Consider the following 19,230-nt stretch of genomic DNA (forward strand, 5'->3'; position numbering starts at 1 on the left):
ATTTAATGATCACAACTAATTCATATGTACGTTTTCCCTCTCTTTTTATTGATTTGTGTTTGGTTAAAACTAGTGTATTGAATTAATTGATAATGAATGATATCTCTTTACATATACATGATTAACAAGTATGTTTGTTTGGTACGATTGAATATTCTTAATAATTTTTAGAATTTAAGGGTCGTTTGGTAGCTAGTTAGAATTAAACATGTATTAGTAATACAAAGATTAATCATAAGTGAATATTATATATTATTTTATGCATGTATTAGTTACAAAAAATTTAACCATATCTAATACCTACATAAAATAATAAGTAGAATCCCTCATAACTTATGCATATATTAATTATGCAAATTTCTAAATTGTAAATCAAACACCGTATTAATTTTATACATGAATAATCTACCTTCTAACCATTTACCCAACATGACATTACTTGTGGAGAATTTAATACCTACATAACTCATTTCAAACCAATTATCTAGCCACCCATAAAGTTATTGTTGGTATGTGGCAAAAGTTTGTAGCCAAGTTTCAAATTTGGCCAATTGATTAAAAAAAAAAAAGATTAACTTATATCCATCGAGTAGACAAAAAAAATTACACCGACTTTTAGAAATATTTATTTTTCTTAATATATTACTTATTATTAATATTTAAATAATAATAAAAAAAAAGTATTATATGATAACTTAAACTCTAAATTAATTATAGAGATTTGTTTATGATTCTTCTTTGGTTGCCAAAGATAAGAAGATTTTTTTGGTGCTTTCTTGTCCTCATTATTTTTTGGTACTTTTTTATTCTTTTTAAAATCTAGACTAATTGATCTCATAAAAAAATTATTCATGACTTATTAAGTCTTCTTTCTAACATGAAGAAGTTTTTGGATAGATGCTTCCATTGCTTGAGACTATCTTTTTTCTTCTTAGTTCATTTTATTGACAATACAAAAATTAATTGAAAACAAACTTTGATCAATATACCTTCATATGTATTCCAATTTATTTAAGTAATACTCAAACCAATTTATTTAAGTAATACTCAAAGTCGATAATATAAAAAATATTTGAACGTTATTAAAAAAAAATCTTAAATTTGTAGAAGGTGTTTTTTTTTTTAAAAAAAAAAGAGAAGCTAAAATAATCATTAATCTTTAAATATGAAATATAATAATTAAATTGAGAGAAATAAATATTTCTAAAAATGAGCTGATGTTGTAATTTTTTTTGTCCACCGTTAGTGGATTTCGCAAGTCAAATATAAAAAAAAATACACACTATTATGAACAAAAAATGTATGTCAGGCATAAATAAACAAAAAAACATACCGTTATTGCCAATTATTTTGATGGATGATTACTTGTGTCAATTTCTTAAAAGTTTTTTTCTTTTCTTAAATTTATTAGTGTTCAATTTAGCACCAGCTAGGCAGCTACCCCTCAATATAAAAACAAAGGAAATAAACGATTAACCTTTTCAAATAGAACAGGCCACTTTGCTTAGACTATACACTTTCAAAGTGAAAACTCCTCCTGGGGAAGTTTATGTTCTATGGACCAACAAAATTTTACGCTATCAGGTTAAGTTGATTTACATTAACACGTAACTCTTCCTATCAAGCCTAATATTGTAATTCGGATAATAAAGCAATGACATGCTATAACTAAAATCACACTGGTGTAAAAAAAGATTTTACAATCCATTGTATACAACTTCAACACTATAGTTAAAGTCAAGGATAAGAGGAGCAACCGCGTTCACGGCCTAAATACCATTTCTGCCCCTGATAGGGTTAAAGCTGGTTCAATGGAGTACCCACTCGAAAATGGTCTGATCTCTAACTGCTCAAGTACGGTTGGCCTTGTGTTCCAGGATGAGAAAGTACCATTTGGAGGGTCACTGAGTTTCCTGGCTTTTACAGCATCTACAATATTAAGAGTTTCATAGTCCAGTCCTGCAGCAAATCAACAAGGTTTACATAAATCCCACTCAATGTTATACTAAATGCAACCTATTTAACATTAGAAGTCACAAATTGAAGAGAATATGCCATATAACCAATGACGGGTTGATAATGTTTATATGCAAAACGTATGTCTTACATCTGTTACATTGGTGCAAAAAATTGGCGTGCAAAAGGTTTTGGCCCAATCTGCCTCTAAATTATTGAAACAGGCCTAGTTAGTAGTTCCTGAAGTTAAGTGCAAGAGGAAAGTTGTCCTTTTTCACGTCATTTGAAGCAAAATGTAGTACTCTCTCGTTCCCTTTTGCTTGTCTACTTTGAACTTTGCACGGTCTTTAAGAAACAAGTATTAATATGAATATTTTATCACAATGTCCATATTTTGATGTATAGTCTTAGGTCTTGAAAAATAATTTGGGGAATAAGTATTTAATGTTGAGGCCTGACCTGAGGGTTAAATAGGAAAAGAATAACTGTTTTTCTTGATAGGCTAAAAGTAACAACTAAAAGTGAAAATCTATTTTTGAAATAGAGACGAGTAAAAGTAAACAGAGGGAGTAAGTTTGAACCTTTTGAAGGTAAATCAAGATTCTTGAACATATTCCTCGAATGACTATGTTTGTGTAACATGTTTTCTGTAGAATAATCATCCCCTTCTTGTGAGGAAAGTCTTTGACGCTTGATCCCAACTTGTTTCATACTTATATTATGCTGCCTTTGGTGCACTGCTCTTCGACACATCAACGTAAGAACAATGGCAAAAACAGGACAGATTCATACAGGGGACTATAAATATCTTCTCTGGGTTACAAAACTAACCAGGATCAATTTGTTTATGGTGAGCATCTAAATGGAGAAGAACAAGTGCGGCGTCAACTTCAGCCAAATAATTGGCTCTGACCATATACACCTGTACAATGTCAACAGCAATGAACAAGCAACACAGAATACATAGAAGTATTTGACTCATATACACTGACATCCTAAAAAGAAATTGCAATATTTTGGAACTCCCAGGTTGCTTTATTTTTCAGTTTACTAATTCTACTCGTAATTGGAAGTCATCTGTAGTTATCTTTCACACGACCTCGTATTGTAAAATTGGTTCACAGAGTTCATGTGCAAAAGTTGATCTCGAAATCATATCAGAGAACAATTTACAGTAACATTCATGTTTTAGCTCCAATTCAGTAACTCACAATTCACTGCTGAACTCCTTTTTCATTCACAAACCATCCAACTAATGCAGAGCAACATGTACCAGATTACTAGAGAAGACAGAAGGACGATTTTCGAATTCTGACCTTCAATTTGCAGAATCTGAATAACTGAAAAACTAAAACATCTCCCTCCACTAAGCCATGTGAAAGCGAGAAACCCCGCCATCCACCACTGAGTCCATTCCTCTCAGCAAGATATTTTGTTTTGTACTCTTCCTGACTTTCATCTACCAAAGTAACGGTTACATCATGCCGTGGCATATGCAGCTGGCAGAATAACCTTGGAAGAGACTGTGCCCAAGAAGAGATGAAGCAAATCAATCACTAACATATTCAAATGAGTTTAACAAAACACAAAAAGGATAACTTTTATATACAACAAATATGAACTGATAAACTACACTGATAGTGTAAAATTTCTTAACACTGTCGGTGTACGTGGATTGAACTTTAGTCAACTATATGAAATTGCTTAATTTGGGTGATAGATTAATTCTTACTAGCCAGAAACCTCCACTAACATTTGATCTGATCATAGGCTTCATAAAGCTTGGATATTTTGTGCTCAATCTTGATAGGACCTCCTCTGCTCGATATTTGGCAGATGTAGCCAAATCAATTTGACCATAAAGATTGTGCATCATTGCCATTTTCTTTTTACAGCTACAACAACATTATACAAGCAGATTTTAGTAAATTTAATATCATGTTCAGATTGAGGAGGGGAAGTACAAGACAAGAAATATAATAATAACAAGTACCTTCAACGTTTCTTGGACTTCTTGCAAACAACCTGCAAAAGAACTTATCAGAAGCTGATTCAAGATTTGAAGTGTATAGGCTATAAAGATGGCATTAAGTCAATATATACAATAACAACATATTGTCTTTATCGCTTGAACATAAGAAGAATGAGCCTAACCATCACTTCATTATACTTATTTTTTCTCATAAATAAATAACATTTACTATTAGAATCTAGTAAATCTCTATAAATATTTTACAGTGAACTCAGTTATTTATAGGTATTTGAAAAGGTGGCGAAATGTTGAGAGGTTGACATGGGTCGGTGATCTCCAAAACAAGCCAATTAATAGTTGAAACTTGTCATCTTTGCATAGTTGTTATTTGTCCAAGAACTTTAGAAATACCATAGTATTTTGCCAATACTTAATACATATATCATGGATAAAAATTACTGAATTCATGTGAATCCATAAATAACACTCCGCCCTTTGAAGTTATTTGGAAGTTCCGAACACTAGAAAAAAAGATAAAGAAATTAGAAATCTGCTCACTTGCTTATGCCACCCTTTGAGTTCCAATGACCTGTCCTTCATTACCTAAGGTTTCTGTGTGACATGAGAAGCAGAGAAGGTCTAATCCTCTTGATCTGGCCATAAATAAAGCCACAAGGATGTAAGTTAATTATAATAACTCGAAGTCATCAAGAACACAGTAAAAGCAAGACTACAACTTAAACATTACATGGGGCATTGGAAAAGACTATATATAGCAATCCCCACACACTCGGAACTGGAATTTTTGAAGACGTATCTAGCTTGGGTGAAAATAGACCTTGAGTTTACTTCAGCCACAAAGGTAGCTCAGGAGGAAAGGATAGTCGAAAACTATAAGGAAACAAAAACACATTTCCTCAACAAATCTGGAGACACCAATTAACACCTAGCACGCTAAGACTAGGTATCTAAAGCGTCGATAATATAACATGAAAACACAACAATAGAGATGGTGACTCTGATACCTATGGACCATAGGTCTGACTCAACCTCAACAACTAAATCATGAAAATTGACTAAAACCATAAAGGAGACGATAAACACATTTTCCCTCAACCAATATGGGACATCAATTCACGACCTAGCACGACAAGATTAAGCATCTAGAACATGAACAAAATCCTAATATCGGAAAACACAATTATGGAGACGGTGACTTTAATACCATATTAAGATAATCAACATTAGACTTAACTCACCCAAAAACAAAATCATAAAAAACTTCATTAACAAAAAAAAACTAAATAAACTAAATCATGAAAATGGACTAAGACCATGTAAGGAGACAAACACATTTACACCTAGTCTTTCCAACAATTAATGACCTAACACGACAAGATTGGACACCAGGAGCGTGGATAAAGTGAATAAAATAATATAAAGGCCCAATATTGAAAAATATAACAATAGAGATGGGTTTAACTATAATATTTTATGATAACAAAATTTGGACCTAACTCAACCGAAAAATTAATCAACATCATATTAGAAAACAACATCTCATCCCCATAAAACAAAAGAAACACAGGTATGAAAATCAGACGTTTCTTGTTAGGTATAATATAAAAAAAGTTGAAACGGTACTTTACCCTTTGTCAAGAGATGAATTAATTTGTCTTCACCAACAAGAAAAAGAAAAGAAAAGAAGAATCTTAGAGATACAAAATTCACCTCGTGAAATTGCAGGCACACAATTTCTTAATTTTTGGGTAGCTTTTTGTTTTCCTCTTTTCTTGTAACCCTGACAAATTCAACGAGTATTTTACCAAGATATGTCCGATCATGAATCTTACCGCTTCATTTCTTTTTATATCTCAATCTTTTAAATAAATATATAAAAATATTCTTGTATTAATCTTCATTTTTATTTTATTTCTTGTTGAAAGTCATTTAGGGTGTGTTTGGTAGGAAAGAAAATGTTTTCACACAAAATAAATTTTTAGGAAATATTTTTAAAAAAATAAGTGGATGACTTTTTATTTTTTATTTTTAGTATTGATAAGTAAGTAAGAACATATTATTTCAAAATTATTTATATGTTATATAGAAAACACTAAAAAAAGGGGATGAGATGGAGAGTGGGAGTTCGGAAGGGGGGATGGCCTATGTGTAGGGGTTGGGGATTGGGTGAGTGAGGAGGAAATTTGTCACATAGTCATTTTCCTCATTTTTAAAGAACTTGTTTATTCATAGAAAATATTTTCCAAGGAATGTTTGGAAAATATTTATTGCCAAACACTAATTAGACCCCTTGATTTTATTTTAAAAATCTAACTTGCTTCTCAATTTTGAATAATAGATATTCTTTTTTCTTTTTGCTATGCAATATTGTCTATTTCATTCTTAACATTTTTAATTATTTGTTTATATGATAACTTTTTAATTATATATATAAGAAAATTGTTATTTAACTTCAGCATTTTACCTATATTATTTTTTTTTTTAAATTATCTTATTAAAGATTTTTATTATCGGGTCAATTTAAGTCAAATTGAAGTGATTAGAAGTGCATTTTCAAAGTTGTTGCTTACCTGCCATTTTTTTAAAAAAGAAATACAATTTACTCTCCGCAGTTTTCATATTGACTTTCCTGGTTGCAAATTAATGAGTAGTCCATGGATTTATTAATGCTCAGGAAAATGAATTTACTACACACCCACATTAGAAGAGATTTGTTCAGTGTCTTTTTTTATTTTTAAAAAAGATTAATTGAATTTCCTTAGAAAGATCTTCAATAAATAAAGCAATCAAAATAATATAATATAATATTATAAAAGGGTAAATTAGTCATGTTGATTTTTTTATATATTATTTAATGATAAATAAGTTAAAAGAAGTTATAAATAAATCGAGATAAGTATAATATCATAAACCAGAAGGAAGATTATGCTACAAAGCTATACTTGAGTCTCTAAAATGACACAATATATAAATATACATCTTAATGTGGCCTTTACTAGCAACCAAAAAACACCCAATTATTTAGACATCTTTAACTTGATTTTAGTTGATCCGTAAGACACAATATTCCAAATATTTTAGTTTTGCCTCTCGAAACTCGAAAGTATTGTTCATACTAAAATTGCGTCTCGGAAACTTTTGCTTCTAAAATAAGAAAGAATTCTTTAACTTTTGCTGTTCATTAGTCATTACAATCTTTATGCATATTATTTTAGACGAGTGTTATTTACTTCTTTTTAAAAAAAAAAATCATTTTCGATTTATGATAATAACAATAATAAAAAAAACATATATTGAGTACCAATAAACATTAAATTCATAAATTTAACAAGTAAATAAAATAACAGGCATAGAAAAAAAAAGGAAATATGACGGACAAATACTTCAAATGAGACCACAATGAAAGAGATGCAAAAAGATGACATAGACATGCAAAATAGTACTTATTAATTAAAAGAGACACATTGATCTTACATAGTGTTTGTGTTGTTTGGATCTGGAACATTATTGTTGTTGAAAGGCAAATAAATCATCACATAAGGCTATTATTATATCATCGACACTCCAGTCCAACATTTGTTAATCACCAATAAAGTAGTGTTGATCGTTATTCATTGGCATTACTGCATCCATTTGGGGGATATTATTTATTAAAGGTTCCACTTGTAATGTCATTAAAGGGAACATTGGAGGAGACATCATTGATGAATAAGACATTGAAGGTGCAAATTCAGGAGTTCTTGTAAAATTCATTTGTTGAGGTATTGAAGGATACATTTATATTCAACACTTCATACATCTTGTTTGTGAACTCCTCGACCCTGTTTTTTTTTTCTTACCTTTTGGAGTTGTTCTTCTATTTTCTCGATCCTTTGCTTGGTTAACTCTTCTTGTGTCATCGTGGATTTCGCCGGAAAATTTCTAAATTTTTCAAAGCTACTTATAACATCATCATTATTTGGAAATATCTTAGGTTCGTCATGGTCAGGACTATTGACTATGATAGCCAATTCAACATCACAAATGGTGTTGAGTTCAAAAGCCCTTTTCAAGAAGGTCTTATGTCTTTTCTTGAACGAGATTTTTCTCTTTGTGATATTTTCAATCAAACCAATATTTCTAGTCATGGCTAAAAATGAGAAAGAGGAGGGAAAATGTGTTTGTTTAGATATGGAGGATCAAATGACTCTGTTGTTGTTGTATGTTTCTTTGCCTAAGATTAACTCCTATTTGTAGGAAAATTAAGGCTTGGTAAAACTTTGAATAGTTTGAATTAGAGAATTATTTACTGTCAGCAACAACAATTTTGGTATGAAATTAAATAAGGACGGATTCGATACCAAATTAGATGTTATCGTCTTAAAAGATATGTAATTTATGACTTTGATCTTATGTTGACCAATTCTTTTGAGCAATTTTTATTTATTAGGAGAATAATTTAATTGGATTAAGAGTCTGTTTTGCATTGCCGTTAAAAACAATTTATTTTTAGATATTTCAAATTTGAGACTTAGAGTTTTGATTGGTCCAATAAAAGTTATAGTTCATAGATATTAGTAACTCTAATAAAACTCAAATAAGAAAATCAAATCAACACTAATGCTAATAAAAAAAAAATCAATTCTACACTAAGAATGACAATAATGTTGACTATCTGTTCTTAGTTCACATTGATTTAGATAATTAAAAATACATAACTTAATTTTTATGTTTCTTTAATATTTAGTCATGTAATTAATACTTATTAGACTTATTTTAGCATGATTTAATACTTTTAAATTATGATCATCTTCATTATGACTTATTAATTTGTAATATTTATTTTATGTGATTTCATTATTATTTTTTGTTGAATATTTTAGTGTCATAACTCACCTCATATTTTGTGTTACTCTATTTTCTTAAGAGGCACCTTATATAGTTATATTTTGATAGAACTAAAAAACTAGTTGAAGCACGAGTTAATTATATATTTGTATGAATATTTTATCGAAAAAACCCAAAAAATCTGAACCCCCCCCCCCCCCAAAGAAAAACTCTAGGTTGAAAAACTCATATTTTATTAGTTTGGTTTATAGATTTGAAAACAACCATAGTCCTAACGTTCATATTTTGGGTCAAAATAAAGTCTGAAGATATTTTGGAATTTTAAGATTTGATTTTTTAAATCTTTCAAAAAATAAATAAATTTTATAAACAGACAAATATTTTTAAAAAATAATGAAACTCAACTGATATTACAGCTCAACAACAATGTAAAGTTGACCATCATATATTCCGATATATACAAGATAAAATTTAAAATAGCTAATATCGTTGTAACATAAATTTCCTCATAAATAATGTATATATTACTAATACCTACATAACTATAGCACCAATGGCGTACAAAGAAATTTTTATAAGCGGTGTCACATTTTAATTAAAAATATATATTATTAAGTCATATTAAAAATAGAATACAATACAAGTAAAGTACAATCCACGTATATATCCCTTAGCTCAATGAATTTTCATTTTTGAAATAGATTCAAATAAACCTCATTAAAAGTAATACTCCCTCCATATTTTTACTGGTCCATGTTTGACTTGACACACCCCTTATGAAATAATAAATAGAGGGGTATTTCACTATATCACCCTTATTAATTATAAGATCGATCAATAAATATTGTTTAATTGCAAGGGTAAAGTAGACACAAAATAGTCACTTATATCTTAATTATCCAAACTAGACAAGTGAAGTTGGACAATTATTTTTAGTATATTGAATAAATAATGATGAACGGAGGGAACATTAAACATTTTAAAAAAAAATATGAATGGAATATGTAAATATTAGGCACCAAACAATTGAGGTATAAAAATTATGACTAGCTGGTTCAGAATTTTGTTAATTCATACGAGGTGAAAAAATAAAAATAAATGAAGTAAAGGAGTACTGAACACAAGACTTTTTAATAAGTAGTGTCACTTTATTAAGTTTTATCTTTTATTTATACATATGTATTTAATAATTTTTTGATTATATAGGTATTTAATAATTTTTTCCAACGAAGCCATGTCATGTGACACCCCTTAGTATAACACAATTCCGCCCTTGTATAGCACATTTTAAATTTTATCATGTACGAATAAAAATATAGGATAGTCAAATCTATATTGTTGCTAACCTGTGTTATCAGTCAAATTTCATTTTTTCCTTTTTTAAATATCTATCTGTTTACAAAATTTGTCTATTTTTCGAAAGATTTTCAAACCCAAATCTTTATATTCTAAAATAGCTACAGATTTAACTTGACCCAAAATATGACCATTGGGACTATTTAAATATTTCATTTTTTCCCTAAAATATGACCTTCGACTATTTTAATATATTAAAACTTGACCCCAAATATGACCTGTAGAACTATTTTAATATTTCAAAACTCACCTAAAATTTTTACTTTATCAAAAAAGTCCCCCATATGTTTGTGATCCGCAACTAATTCATATTTATTTTCTTATCCCTTTTTATTTGTTTGTGTTTGTTTAAAACATGGGTCTTGAATTGACTAATAATAATACATATATTTTTCTTTAAAAGAACAACTTTGGAAAAAGGGAATAAATCGTTCTAAACCTAGTACTCTTTCAATTAATTCCAATTTTGGCTTCAAGGCCTTCCTTACTTCTCCTTATAAATACAGTATCATCTCATTTTTCCACTTCATAAGTTCTTTTCGGTTGAAAAATACCCCAAAAAGTTCTATTTTGTTTTTCCTCACTTTTTTTCTTTTCTTCTAAAATGAAAAGTCGAGCTCGTTCTCCTTCTAAGGTACTCCATCTCCTACTGCTACAGTTTTCATTTCACGATTTCAAATAAATTGTTTTAATTCTTTTGTCTGTCTTTTTTTTTTTTGCATATAATTATTGACCCATGTTTTTTTGTTCTTTCATTTGATGGCTTAACTAGAAAAAGGCGTTGTCAATCAATCAAGGGATGCTCAAGAAAAAGGTTTTACCTCCCAATAGAACCGACAAGGTGAGAATTATTTTTTACTCCGTGCTTTGATAAATAGTTGACGGTTCTAAAAAGCCTATATAGATGTAAAGGTAAGGTTTGCGTTTGATCCATAAAAAATATTTTTATTTTTATTTTTATGAGGTAAAAGTACGATCTGTGTATGCTCTATCAGAAATAATCTTTTTATATCTACGAGGTAAAGACAAGGTTTGTATACGCTTCATCAAGAAAAATCTCTTTATTTTTACGAGGTAAAGATAAGGTCTGCGTATGCTCCATCGGAAACGACCTCTCTATCTTTACATCGTTAAGATAAAGTCTTTGTACGCTCCATCGAAAATAATCCCTCTATCTAACGAGATAAAAGTTATATCTACATATGTTATATCCTCTCTAGTCCCCACTGATGGGGTTATACTGAGTATGTTATCGTTTTGACCAACTAGTACTCTTGTACGAAAGTACTTTAATACTAATTCAGATACTTGGCATATACATTTGCAGGTGGAAACTGGAGATAACAAGAAGGTTCAAATGTGGTAAGTGGAGAAAATGCAAAAATAAATTATATTAATAAAAAAAATAGGTTTTAAGACATGAATTTCATAATGTTTGATTTTTTTTAATTGTATTTAAAGTTGAGCGGAAAAAAATATTTTTTGAAATTGAAGTTGTGTTTGGATAGGTATTTTATTTGAAAAAATGTTACTCCCTCCATTTTAATTTGTTTGTCATACTTTTTTTGGCTTATTTATTTGTCCTACTTTTCTTTTTAGTCCATTAAAAAATGTGTTTTTTTTTTGTGAATTCTTTAATTTTGATTTTAGACCACAACATTCAAAAGTATTTTTTTACTTTCTTAAAGTTTGTATCAAGTCAAAATCAAACCTACAATTCAAAATGAAGTGTATACAAGTTTTGAATCAAACCTGAAAACTCAACTCAAAGTTGGAGTGAGAATTTGACTATGAATAATCAAAATATATTTTTTTTTGAAAAAAAAAAAGATAAAAGATTTTTATGACCAATTGGCTGTTAATATATCCTGGTATTATTATCTCTTTAAAAATGATTTTTATTCTCGATTTTACTAGCATTGGAAGGAAGGTACAGACAGACAACTCCGTTGATATAAGCTCATCAGCCCAATTGCGAGCCGAAATATTTCAAACAACTTTATCTTTTGAATTTCCAAATTTTCTCAAATGTATGTTCCCTTCCCATGTCACTGGGGGATTTTGGTTGGTAAGTAAATATCTTCTTAATAGAATTAGGCAATATTGAAATTGTTTTTGTTTCTATTTAATCTAGCCTGTCTTATAAATATTTTTATATAACAGAGCTTTCCAAAAAAGTTTTGCGTTTCTCATTTGCCAAAACATGATGCCAATGTTGTTTTGGTGGATGAAGATGGAGATGAATTTTCCACCAAGTACCTAATTGGCAAAAGCGGATTGAGTGGGGGGTGGAGAGGTTTCTCCATTGCTCACAATCTTGTTGAAAATGACATTGTTGTCTTCCAATTGATTGAGACTTGCAAATTTAAGGTAACACCTTTTAAATGTTTAAATTTTAGTCATTTTGTTAAATCAAGAATTACTTTCGCTTTATTTATCTTAAATGTAATTAGTATAAATGAATTTCCACACAACAAAGAGAGATAATATTAGAAACATAGATATTTTTGATAAAGTAGGAATGACCCCCGTTGTGGAGAAGATGAGAGAAGTGAGACTAAGATGGTTCTGACATGTGTAGAGAAAGATGCATAGATGTGTTAGTAAGGAGGTGTGAGAGGTCGACTATGGTGGATTTGAGGAGGGGTAGAATTTAGTAGAAGAAGTATTAGGGTGAGGTAATTAGACATGACCTGTCACCTCTACAACTTGCGAGGACATCACAAAGTTCGAGGATTAAGGTAGAAAGTTAGTATACAGCAGAGTCTTGTCTAGTTCTCATTATCAGTGTTATTAGTATTACTCTTCTATATATTATTCTTTAATTTTCATTACTTTTTTTTCCTTTGTTTCAATGTCATATTATTTGTTGTTGCTACTCCATTATATCTCTTTACCTTCAAAAGGTAGGGGTAAATTTATGTACCGTCCTCCCCTTACCCCATTTGTGGAATTACATTTGGTATGTTATTGTTGTTGTTGGACCTAATTATAGTTTTTATTGTTTTAGGTATACATTTTACGAGAAAATTGCTTGTCACATATTGATGTTGCTGTTGTTCTTATGGATTTTATTGTTGAAACACACAATGGTATGATTATAAACAATATATTTTAATTTCTATGACAATCAAGATGTACATTCTAACTTTCTATTTGCTTATATTATCTCAGAAGATCCAAATGAAAAGATGAATATGTGTGAAGCAAATGATGATAAATATTTGGAGCCTCCTAAAGAAAGTTAAGCTCGTCTTGCATGAAGGAAATGTGAGCTAGGTGAAGCAAAAGAGGAAATGTTGAATCATGAAGAAAAGCTTTTGAAAATGAAACATACAGTAAAGAATCTAAAATTAAGGGTGTGATAAAGGAAGATGCAAATTTTTTACTCAATTTCAAGGCACTAGCTGGTAGCAGTTGTTCCATTTTAAAGATTTATTTATTACAAAAAAATGATCCTCATTAATAGTATTAGTGTAGAATTAGCTCGTAGCAGGAATGTAACTCTTCCTTAAAATGGTCTCTTCTATTTTTTGTGAGATTATATATTCTATCCTATCTTTTTTTTCCAGTGTAACTGAGTAGCTTTTATATGTAGTAGGAAGATGAATAGTGACTAGTTGACCTACAAGTTAATAGTATTATCATTTTACTACATGTCACATGTGTTTTGACTTTTATTCTTTTTTATTTCTCGACTCAAATTTTATTCTTCTTGATCATTGTTCACATATAAAAACAAACTTTTAGAACTTGTGAATTTTATTCTTTGTCCAATGTATAACAAGTTTGAGTATTTCTTTTAGGGAAATTTTTCAAAATGTCAATATTTTGACATTTAATAGGATTCAATGTCAACACTTTTAATATTTAGTAAAATTGTCAAAATTTTAATTTATTATGTATCTTATTTAAGTTTTTATTATTTGTTTTAATTGAAAGAATACAGTTGTTAAATAACAAAAAGGAGAAATTTAGGGGAGAGAATTTTTTTAAAAATGAACAATTGCTTAAAAGTCTCAACAGTTACAAAATTTCAAAACTAAATACTAATCTGTCTTCTCCATAGCTGATGAGTTCTATCATTATCGATTTTCAATATATTTTGATTGAAATCTTTTTTTTTTTCTGTTTGTTGAGAATTATTTTAACGAAACAGTATAACAAAATCATTGACAAACAACTGTGGAGAAGGATTTTTTTACTGGGAGTTCGATCAAATTGGTTGAATACAAATTGGACCATGTATTAGTGAATTGCTTCATCCTTAATCTTTTTCTAAGTGATTATAAAATTTTGATATGAAAGTTTGTAAATAATTGTAAACTTTATCTGTTTTCATTGTAAATTGTATGTACTATGAACAACGTAAGAAAAATTAGTTTTGGTGGATTTGTTTAATTTTTTGTGGTTGTTGATTACGAAAAATGTTAATGGATTGTTTGAAGATTTTTTGATCGGCCGTTTGTTTTTAATGGTTCAATATTTGTTTTGTATACATATATGTTGGCAGACTTCATTGAAATATGCATAATACAGTTTTGTTCAAATTTGTTTTTAATGTTTCAATATTTATTTTTTACTTGATGCAAGGACTATTGTAAATACATACATTTTTAACTTGGATACAAAAAATGTTAACATCTATAATTCTGTATTTGTTAATGACTTGAGTATTTAATTTTGTTTAGTTTGAATACAAAGAAAATATGGGGAGTATTTTTTTTTTAACAAATAGTAATGCCATTTGATTTTTTTCTAAGTTAAAGTAAAGATGCATATTAAATGTATTCATTGTATTCATGCACTTTTGTTTCATTGTTTTGTATTCATTACTCCATATTTGGTGTTTCATTAAATCATAATAATTATTGTATATGTCAGGTTTGATTTATAAGTTACATTATTGTATAAATTTATTTTTATGTGATGTAGTTTATAAGTTACATTATGGCACAATTTATATATTTATATGCTTGCCAAGTGAATTTTTTTTCCTTACAAATCTAATTTACTCAGGAAAATGCTTTTGTCATTAACTCGGATAACAAGAGGCTGCTGAGTACTACATTCAAGTTCTAGTGTCATACAACACATGAGAATTTGACCTTGACCAACACATATTCTCATTCTCATATAATGAGTGAAACATGTTTTCTCACAAAACAAATTATATTGTTGCTCAGTAAGATGCTTAGTTAACTGAATTTTAATGTGTATTCCTTTTAAACAAATAGTGATGCTAGTTCAGATTGTATTCATTCCTTATTATTTGATTGTTTTGTATTTATTAGTTTTAGCTGTGTTGTGTGCTCTATAAGTTACTTTTTTACATGCCTTTGTATTCATTATGCTTTGTGTACAAAGTGAGATTGAAATACAAAATGATAATGAAATACAAAGTGAGCACAAAAAAATACAAAACTTGTTGCCATATAGTTAGAATGAATACAAAATAATAAAAAAATATAAAATTGTATGAAGCCTAATTTAGAATAGCATACAAAATTCTGTACAACTATTTATCTATTGTCCTAAAATATAATACAAAATTAAACATATACATAGTTTGAAATGAATACCACCTACAAAATAAATACAAGTTACACCTAAAAAACTCAAATTTTAGCAAGATACCACATGAATTTTGTAATGAATACAAAATGCAACAGACAATAAAAACAGTAGAATACAATTTGATAGTTTAGATACAAATGCAACATGCCATAAAGTTGTTTCTTATCGCTCTGATCTTCAACAATTATATCAACTTTCATTGCATGTACCGATCACTCTCAACCAAATCAAAGTGAATTCTAGGAATTCTCTTTGATGTCCTTTCGCTGGAATACACATATGTATGAATGAAATACAATATGGCGAACTTAAGAGCATCGTCTTCATTGTCTGCCCAAACCTTTTTTGTGAATCTGCTCATTAAGTCTGAATTACGGATAAATTCATTACCACTAAAGTACTGAACAATCAACCTATTAGGTTCTTTAGTGTTGAACTTGAAATCATCTATGACACCAACACAATTTAATCCAGTAATAAGTGCAAACGTCCTAAGTGTAAACTTCAAGATAGTTCCATAAACTCGGATAATAAGAGCCTGCCGAGTACTACATTCAAGTTCTAGTGCCATACAACACCTGAGAATTTGACCTTGACCAACACATATTCTCATTCTCATATAATGACCGAAACATGTTTTCTCACAAAACAAATTATATTGTTGCTCAGTAAGATGCTTAGTAAACTAAGTTTTAATGTCATGGTTAACAAAGCAATGAATGTGGGGTGCATCCTTGGGTAGATCTTTGCAGGCAAACACATTTTCCTGAGTAAATTAGATTTGTAAGAAAAAATATTTAACTTGGCAAGCATATAAATATATAAATTATGCCATAATGTAACTTATAAACTACATCACATAAAAACAAATTTATACAATAATGTAACTTATAAATCAAACCTGACATATACAATAATTGTTATGATGTAATGAATACACCAAATATGGAGTAATGAATACAAAACAATGAAACAAAAGTGCATGAATACATTTAATATGCATCTTTACTTTAACTTAGAAAAAAATCAAATGGCATTACTATTTGTTAAAAAACAAAACAAATGTATAAAGTTTATATGTATCTTTACTTAACGGGATACAAACAAGACTCCCACAATGTCCATAACTATAAAATGATACACAAAGTATAATGAATACAAAAACATGTAAAAAAGTATCTTATAGAGCACACAACACAGCTAAAACTAATGAATACAAAACAATCAAAGAATAAGGAATGAATACAATCTGAACTAGCATCACTAATTGTTTAAAAGGAATACAAATAAACAAGTTAATATGTATCTTACTTGATTGGATACAAACTAATTGTTTAATAATATTCTTAAGGATTTACTTTATAAAACCTCTGTTGGAATTTAATTCATGCCATCTACTTTATATAATGACAGTAAAAAACAATGTGATATTCTTCATGCTGCTTTGCTTTTAGCTTTTGCTATTAACAAAGCTAACAAAAATATCCCCAAAATACAAAAACAAAATAAAATTGGAAATACAAAATACATACTAACAAACGTGCACATTGTCCATAAACATTTGCAAATCTAATCAATATCAATACACATACTAAATGAATTTTGAATACAAATTTTTTTTAGATAAAACTGCAATCTAAAATAAAATTATTGAAAAAAATTGTTCTTTAACAACTTCAAATCAACATGCAAAAAATTGAACATGCAAAATTAATTAAATACCTCTTCGACAACTATTTGTTCTTCGTCGTCTTTTTCAAGATCCCCACGAGTAGACGAAGATTCTACATTTTCGTTCTGAATTTGAGGAAGGTTTTGCACACCGATTGGGTCCTGTAAATGTTCTGATCGTCTCTCTTCCCTCATTTTAGTAGCGGATCCTACATTATCCGCTATTTCTTGAGTAATAAATAGATAAAAGGATGAAAAATCGCTAGCAATTTGTTGATTAAGTTGGATACCTCTAGTAAGCCTCTTGAATTCAGCCATTGGAGAGTGAACCCTAACCGAAATTTCAACTACAAACAGCAATCTTTAAAGATTTAAACAAAAATAAAATCAGAAAAGAAATCTAAAAATAGGATAAAGATTAATACCTTAATCAAAGGGATTGTTGTTGATTTAATTTCTGAAAAAAACAATCAAAATTTACGGAAGAGATATATGGGCAACTTGAATGTTGGAGGATTATCTGAAAAGATAAAGATGAGAGAGGGATTTTTTTTAAAAAAAATAAGAATCTGAAAAGATAAATATGAGAGAGAGAATTAAGAATCTGAAAAGATAAATATGAGAGGGAGAAGTTTTTTTAAAAAAAAATAGGAGAGATAATTAATTGAAAACGTGTAATTGTCAATGGGAGATAAAGAAGGAAGAAAATTATGATACATAAAGTTTTTTAAAATAATGACATTTTTGACATTTTTACTAATATTTATAAAGTATGGATATTTTTACTAATTATGTTATTGTTTTTGACTAGTTTACTAATTTTCCCTTTCTTTTATATGTACCTAGGAGCGTATTTTTAAGTGAAGCAAAAACAGTTTACTTATTTCAATAAATGTCATCTCTTTGAACTTCACTTGTAATAATACATCAAGTTTATTGTTGGTGTTACATCAAACCATTTGTAAATGTCTCGCCTAGGGGAGAACACCGCAGAATCCTAATTATGTCTTTACAACATTGATTCACAACAAGAGATTAACAAACTTTTAACAATTTTTTTAAGAAAATGTGGAAGAAGGTTAGGATTGATGACGAATGTGAAATAAAAATATTATGCTCGTTTGGATATGATTTCTAACCATGAAAGAATTCACATCTTATGAAAATATTTTTTAAAAATCAACTCTTAAACAATCTTATCAAATTAGCAAATTATAATTCACAAATAAGATAATATAATATTCTAAGACACTACATTAATAAATTATTACATATCTCTATTTTTTAATAAAAAAATATTTGTGATCACATGTAATCAAACTTTCAAAATACATACATTTTTTTTTATTATAAAGATTAACTAATTAAATAAATCAACTTTCTCAAGGTAGGGGCAAGACTATGTACACATTATCCTTTTCGGAACCTACTTGCGGGATTACACTAATTATATTCTTGTATTCGCTGATCGGAATAACTAGTTATTCTTTAATATATCCTCCTACATCGTACATACGATTTCTTTACAACAAGTTAGATTATTTTTTTCTAAATTTAAAATGATGGATTTTATGTGCAAAATGTATTCTTATGGGTCAAGTTTTACATTTTAAAAAAATAATAATCACAAATTGGAATCTTGAAAGCCTTTTTTTGCCTTTTATGGATAAACTACTTTATTTGACGATGGTGTTAGTTACATACTCAACCAAGAAACTTCGCGTCACTTCTCCCGTCCGATCTAGGCGCTATTATTCTGTCATGTATCCGAGTGTTGTCACATGTATCTGTCTTTTGTCATGTATCTATCTATCTATCTATATATATATACACACTTGTTATGTTATTAT

At 28.9% G+C, this 19,230-nt stretch overlaps 3 protein-coding genes across 3 annotated transcripts in view; 2 read left to right on the forward strand and 1 right to left on the reverse strand.

Annotated features, from left to right (window-relative positions):
- Positions 1-19,230, forward strand: part of LOC125815375 (probable LRR receptor-like serine/threonine-protein kinase At1g67720) — a 191,655-nt gene that overhangs the window by 17,146 nt on the left and 155,279 nt on the right. The window lies entirely within an intron of this gene.
- LOC125815388 (B3 domain-containing protein Os01g0234100-like) lies at positions 1,591-5,751 on the reverse strand. Its single transcript, XM_049494851.1, has 8 exons — positions 5,660-5,751; positions 4,487-4,581; positions 3,950-3,981; positions 3,689-3,851; positions 3,273-3,479; positions 2,788-2,878; positions 2,538-2,693; positions 1,591-1,959 (listed from the first exon to the last, which is right to left on the reverse strand). The coding sequence occupies exons 4-8, from the start codon at positions 3,836-3,838 to the stop codon at positions 1,763-1,765; spliced, it is 801 nt and encodes a 266-aa protein (XP_049350808.1). The 5' UTR covers positions 3,839-3,851; positions 3,950-3,981; positions 4,487-4,581; positions 5,660-5,751; the 3' UTR covers positions 1,591-1,762.
- LOC125815071 (B3 domain-containing protein At5g42700-like) lies at positions 10,737-13,380 on the forward strand. The gene is made up of 7 exons (XM_049494470.1): positions 10,737-10,766; positions 10,905-10,973; positions 11,460-11,494; positions 12,050-12,200; positions 12,296-12,502; positions 13,143-13,224; positions 13,307-13,380. Exons 1-7 carry the CDS (start codon positions 10,737-10,739, stop codon positions 13,378-13,380), a joined length of 648 nt encoding a protein of 215 aa, XP_049350427.1.

The sequence above is a fragment of the Solanum verrucosum genome, unplaced genomic scaffold (genome assembly GCF_900185275.1).
Source record: "Solanum verrucosum unplaced genomic scaffold, falcon-dt-bn FXZP01000261.1, whole genome shotgun sequence".
Lineage (NCBI taxonomy): Eukaryota > Viridiplantae > Streptophyta > Magnoliopsida > Solanales > Solanaceae > Solanum > Solanum verrucosum.

Excerpts from the sequence above, each read along its gene's own strand:
- LOC125815071 (XM_049494470.1), top strand. The coding sequence starts at position 10,737 with ATGAAAAGTCGAGCTCGTTCTCCTTCTAAG. Across the intron at positions 12,503-13,142 it reads TTGAGACTTGCAAATTTAAG|GTATACATTTTACGAGAAAA; the intron begins GTAACACCTTTT and ends TTATTGTTTTAG. Across the intron at positions 13,225-13,306 it reads TATTGTTGAAACACACAATG|AAGATCCAAATGAAAAGATG; the intron begins GTATGATTATAA and ends ATATTATCTCAG.
- LOC125815388 (XM_049494851.1), bottom strand. The coding sequence starts at position 3,838 with ATGGCAATGATGCACAATCTTTATGGTCAAATTGATTTGGCTACATCT. Across the intron at positions 3,480-3,688 it reads TTAGTGGAGGTTTCTGGCTA|TCTCTTCCAAGGTTATTCTG; the intron begins GTAAGAATTAAT and ends TCTTGGGCACAG. Across the intron at positions 1,960-2,537 it reads TCTTGATTTACCTTCAAAAG|GACTGGACTATGAAACTCTT; the intron begins GTTCAAACTTAC and ends GATTTGCTGCAG.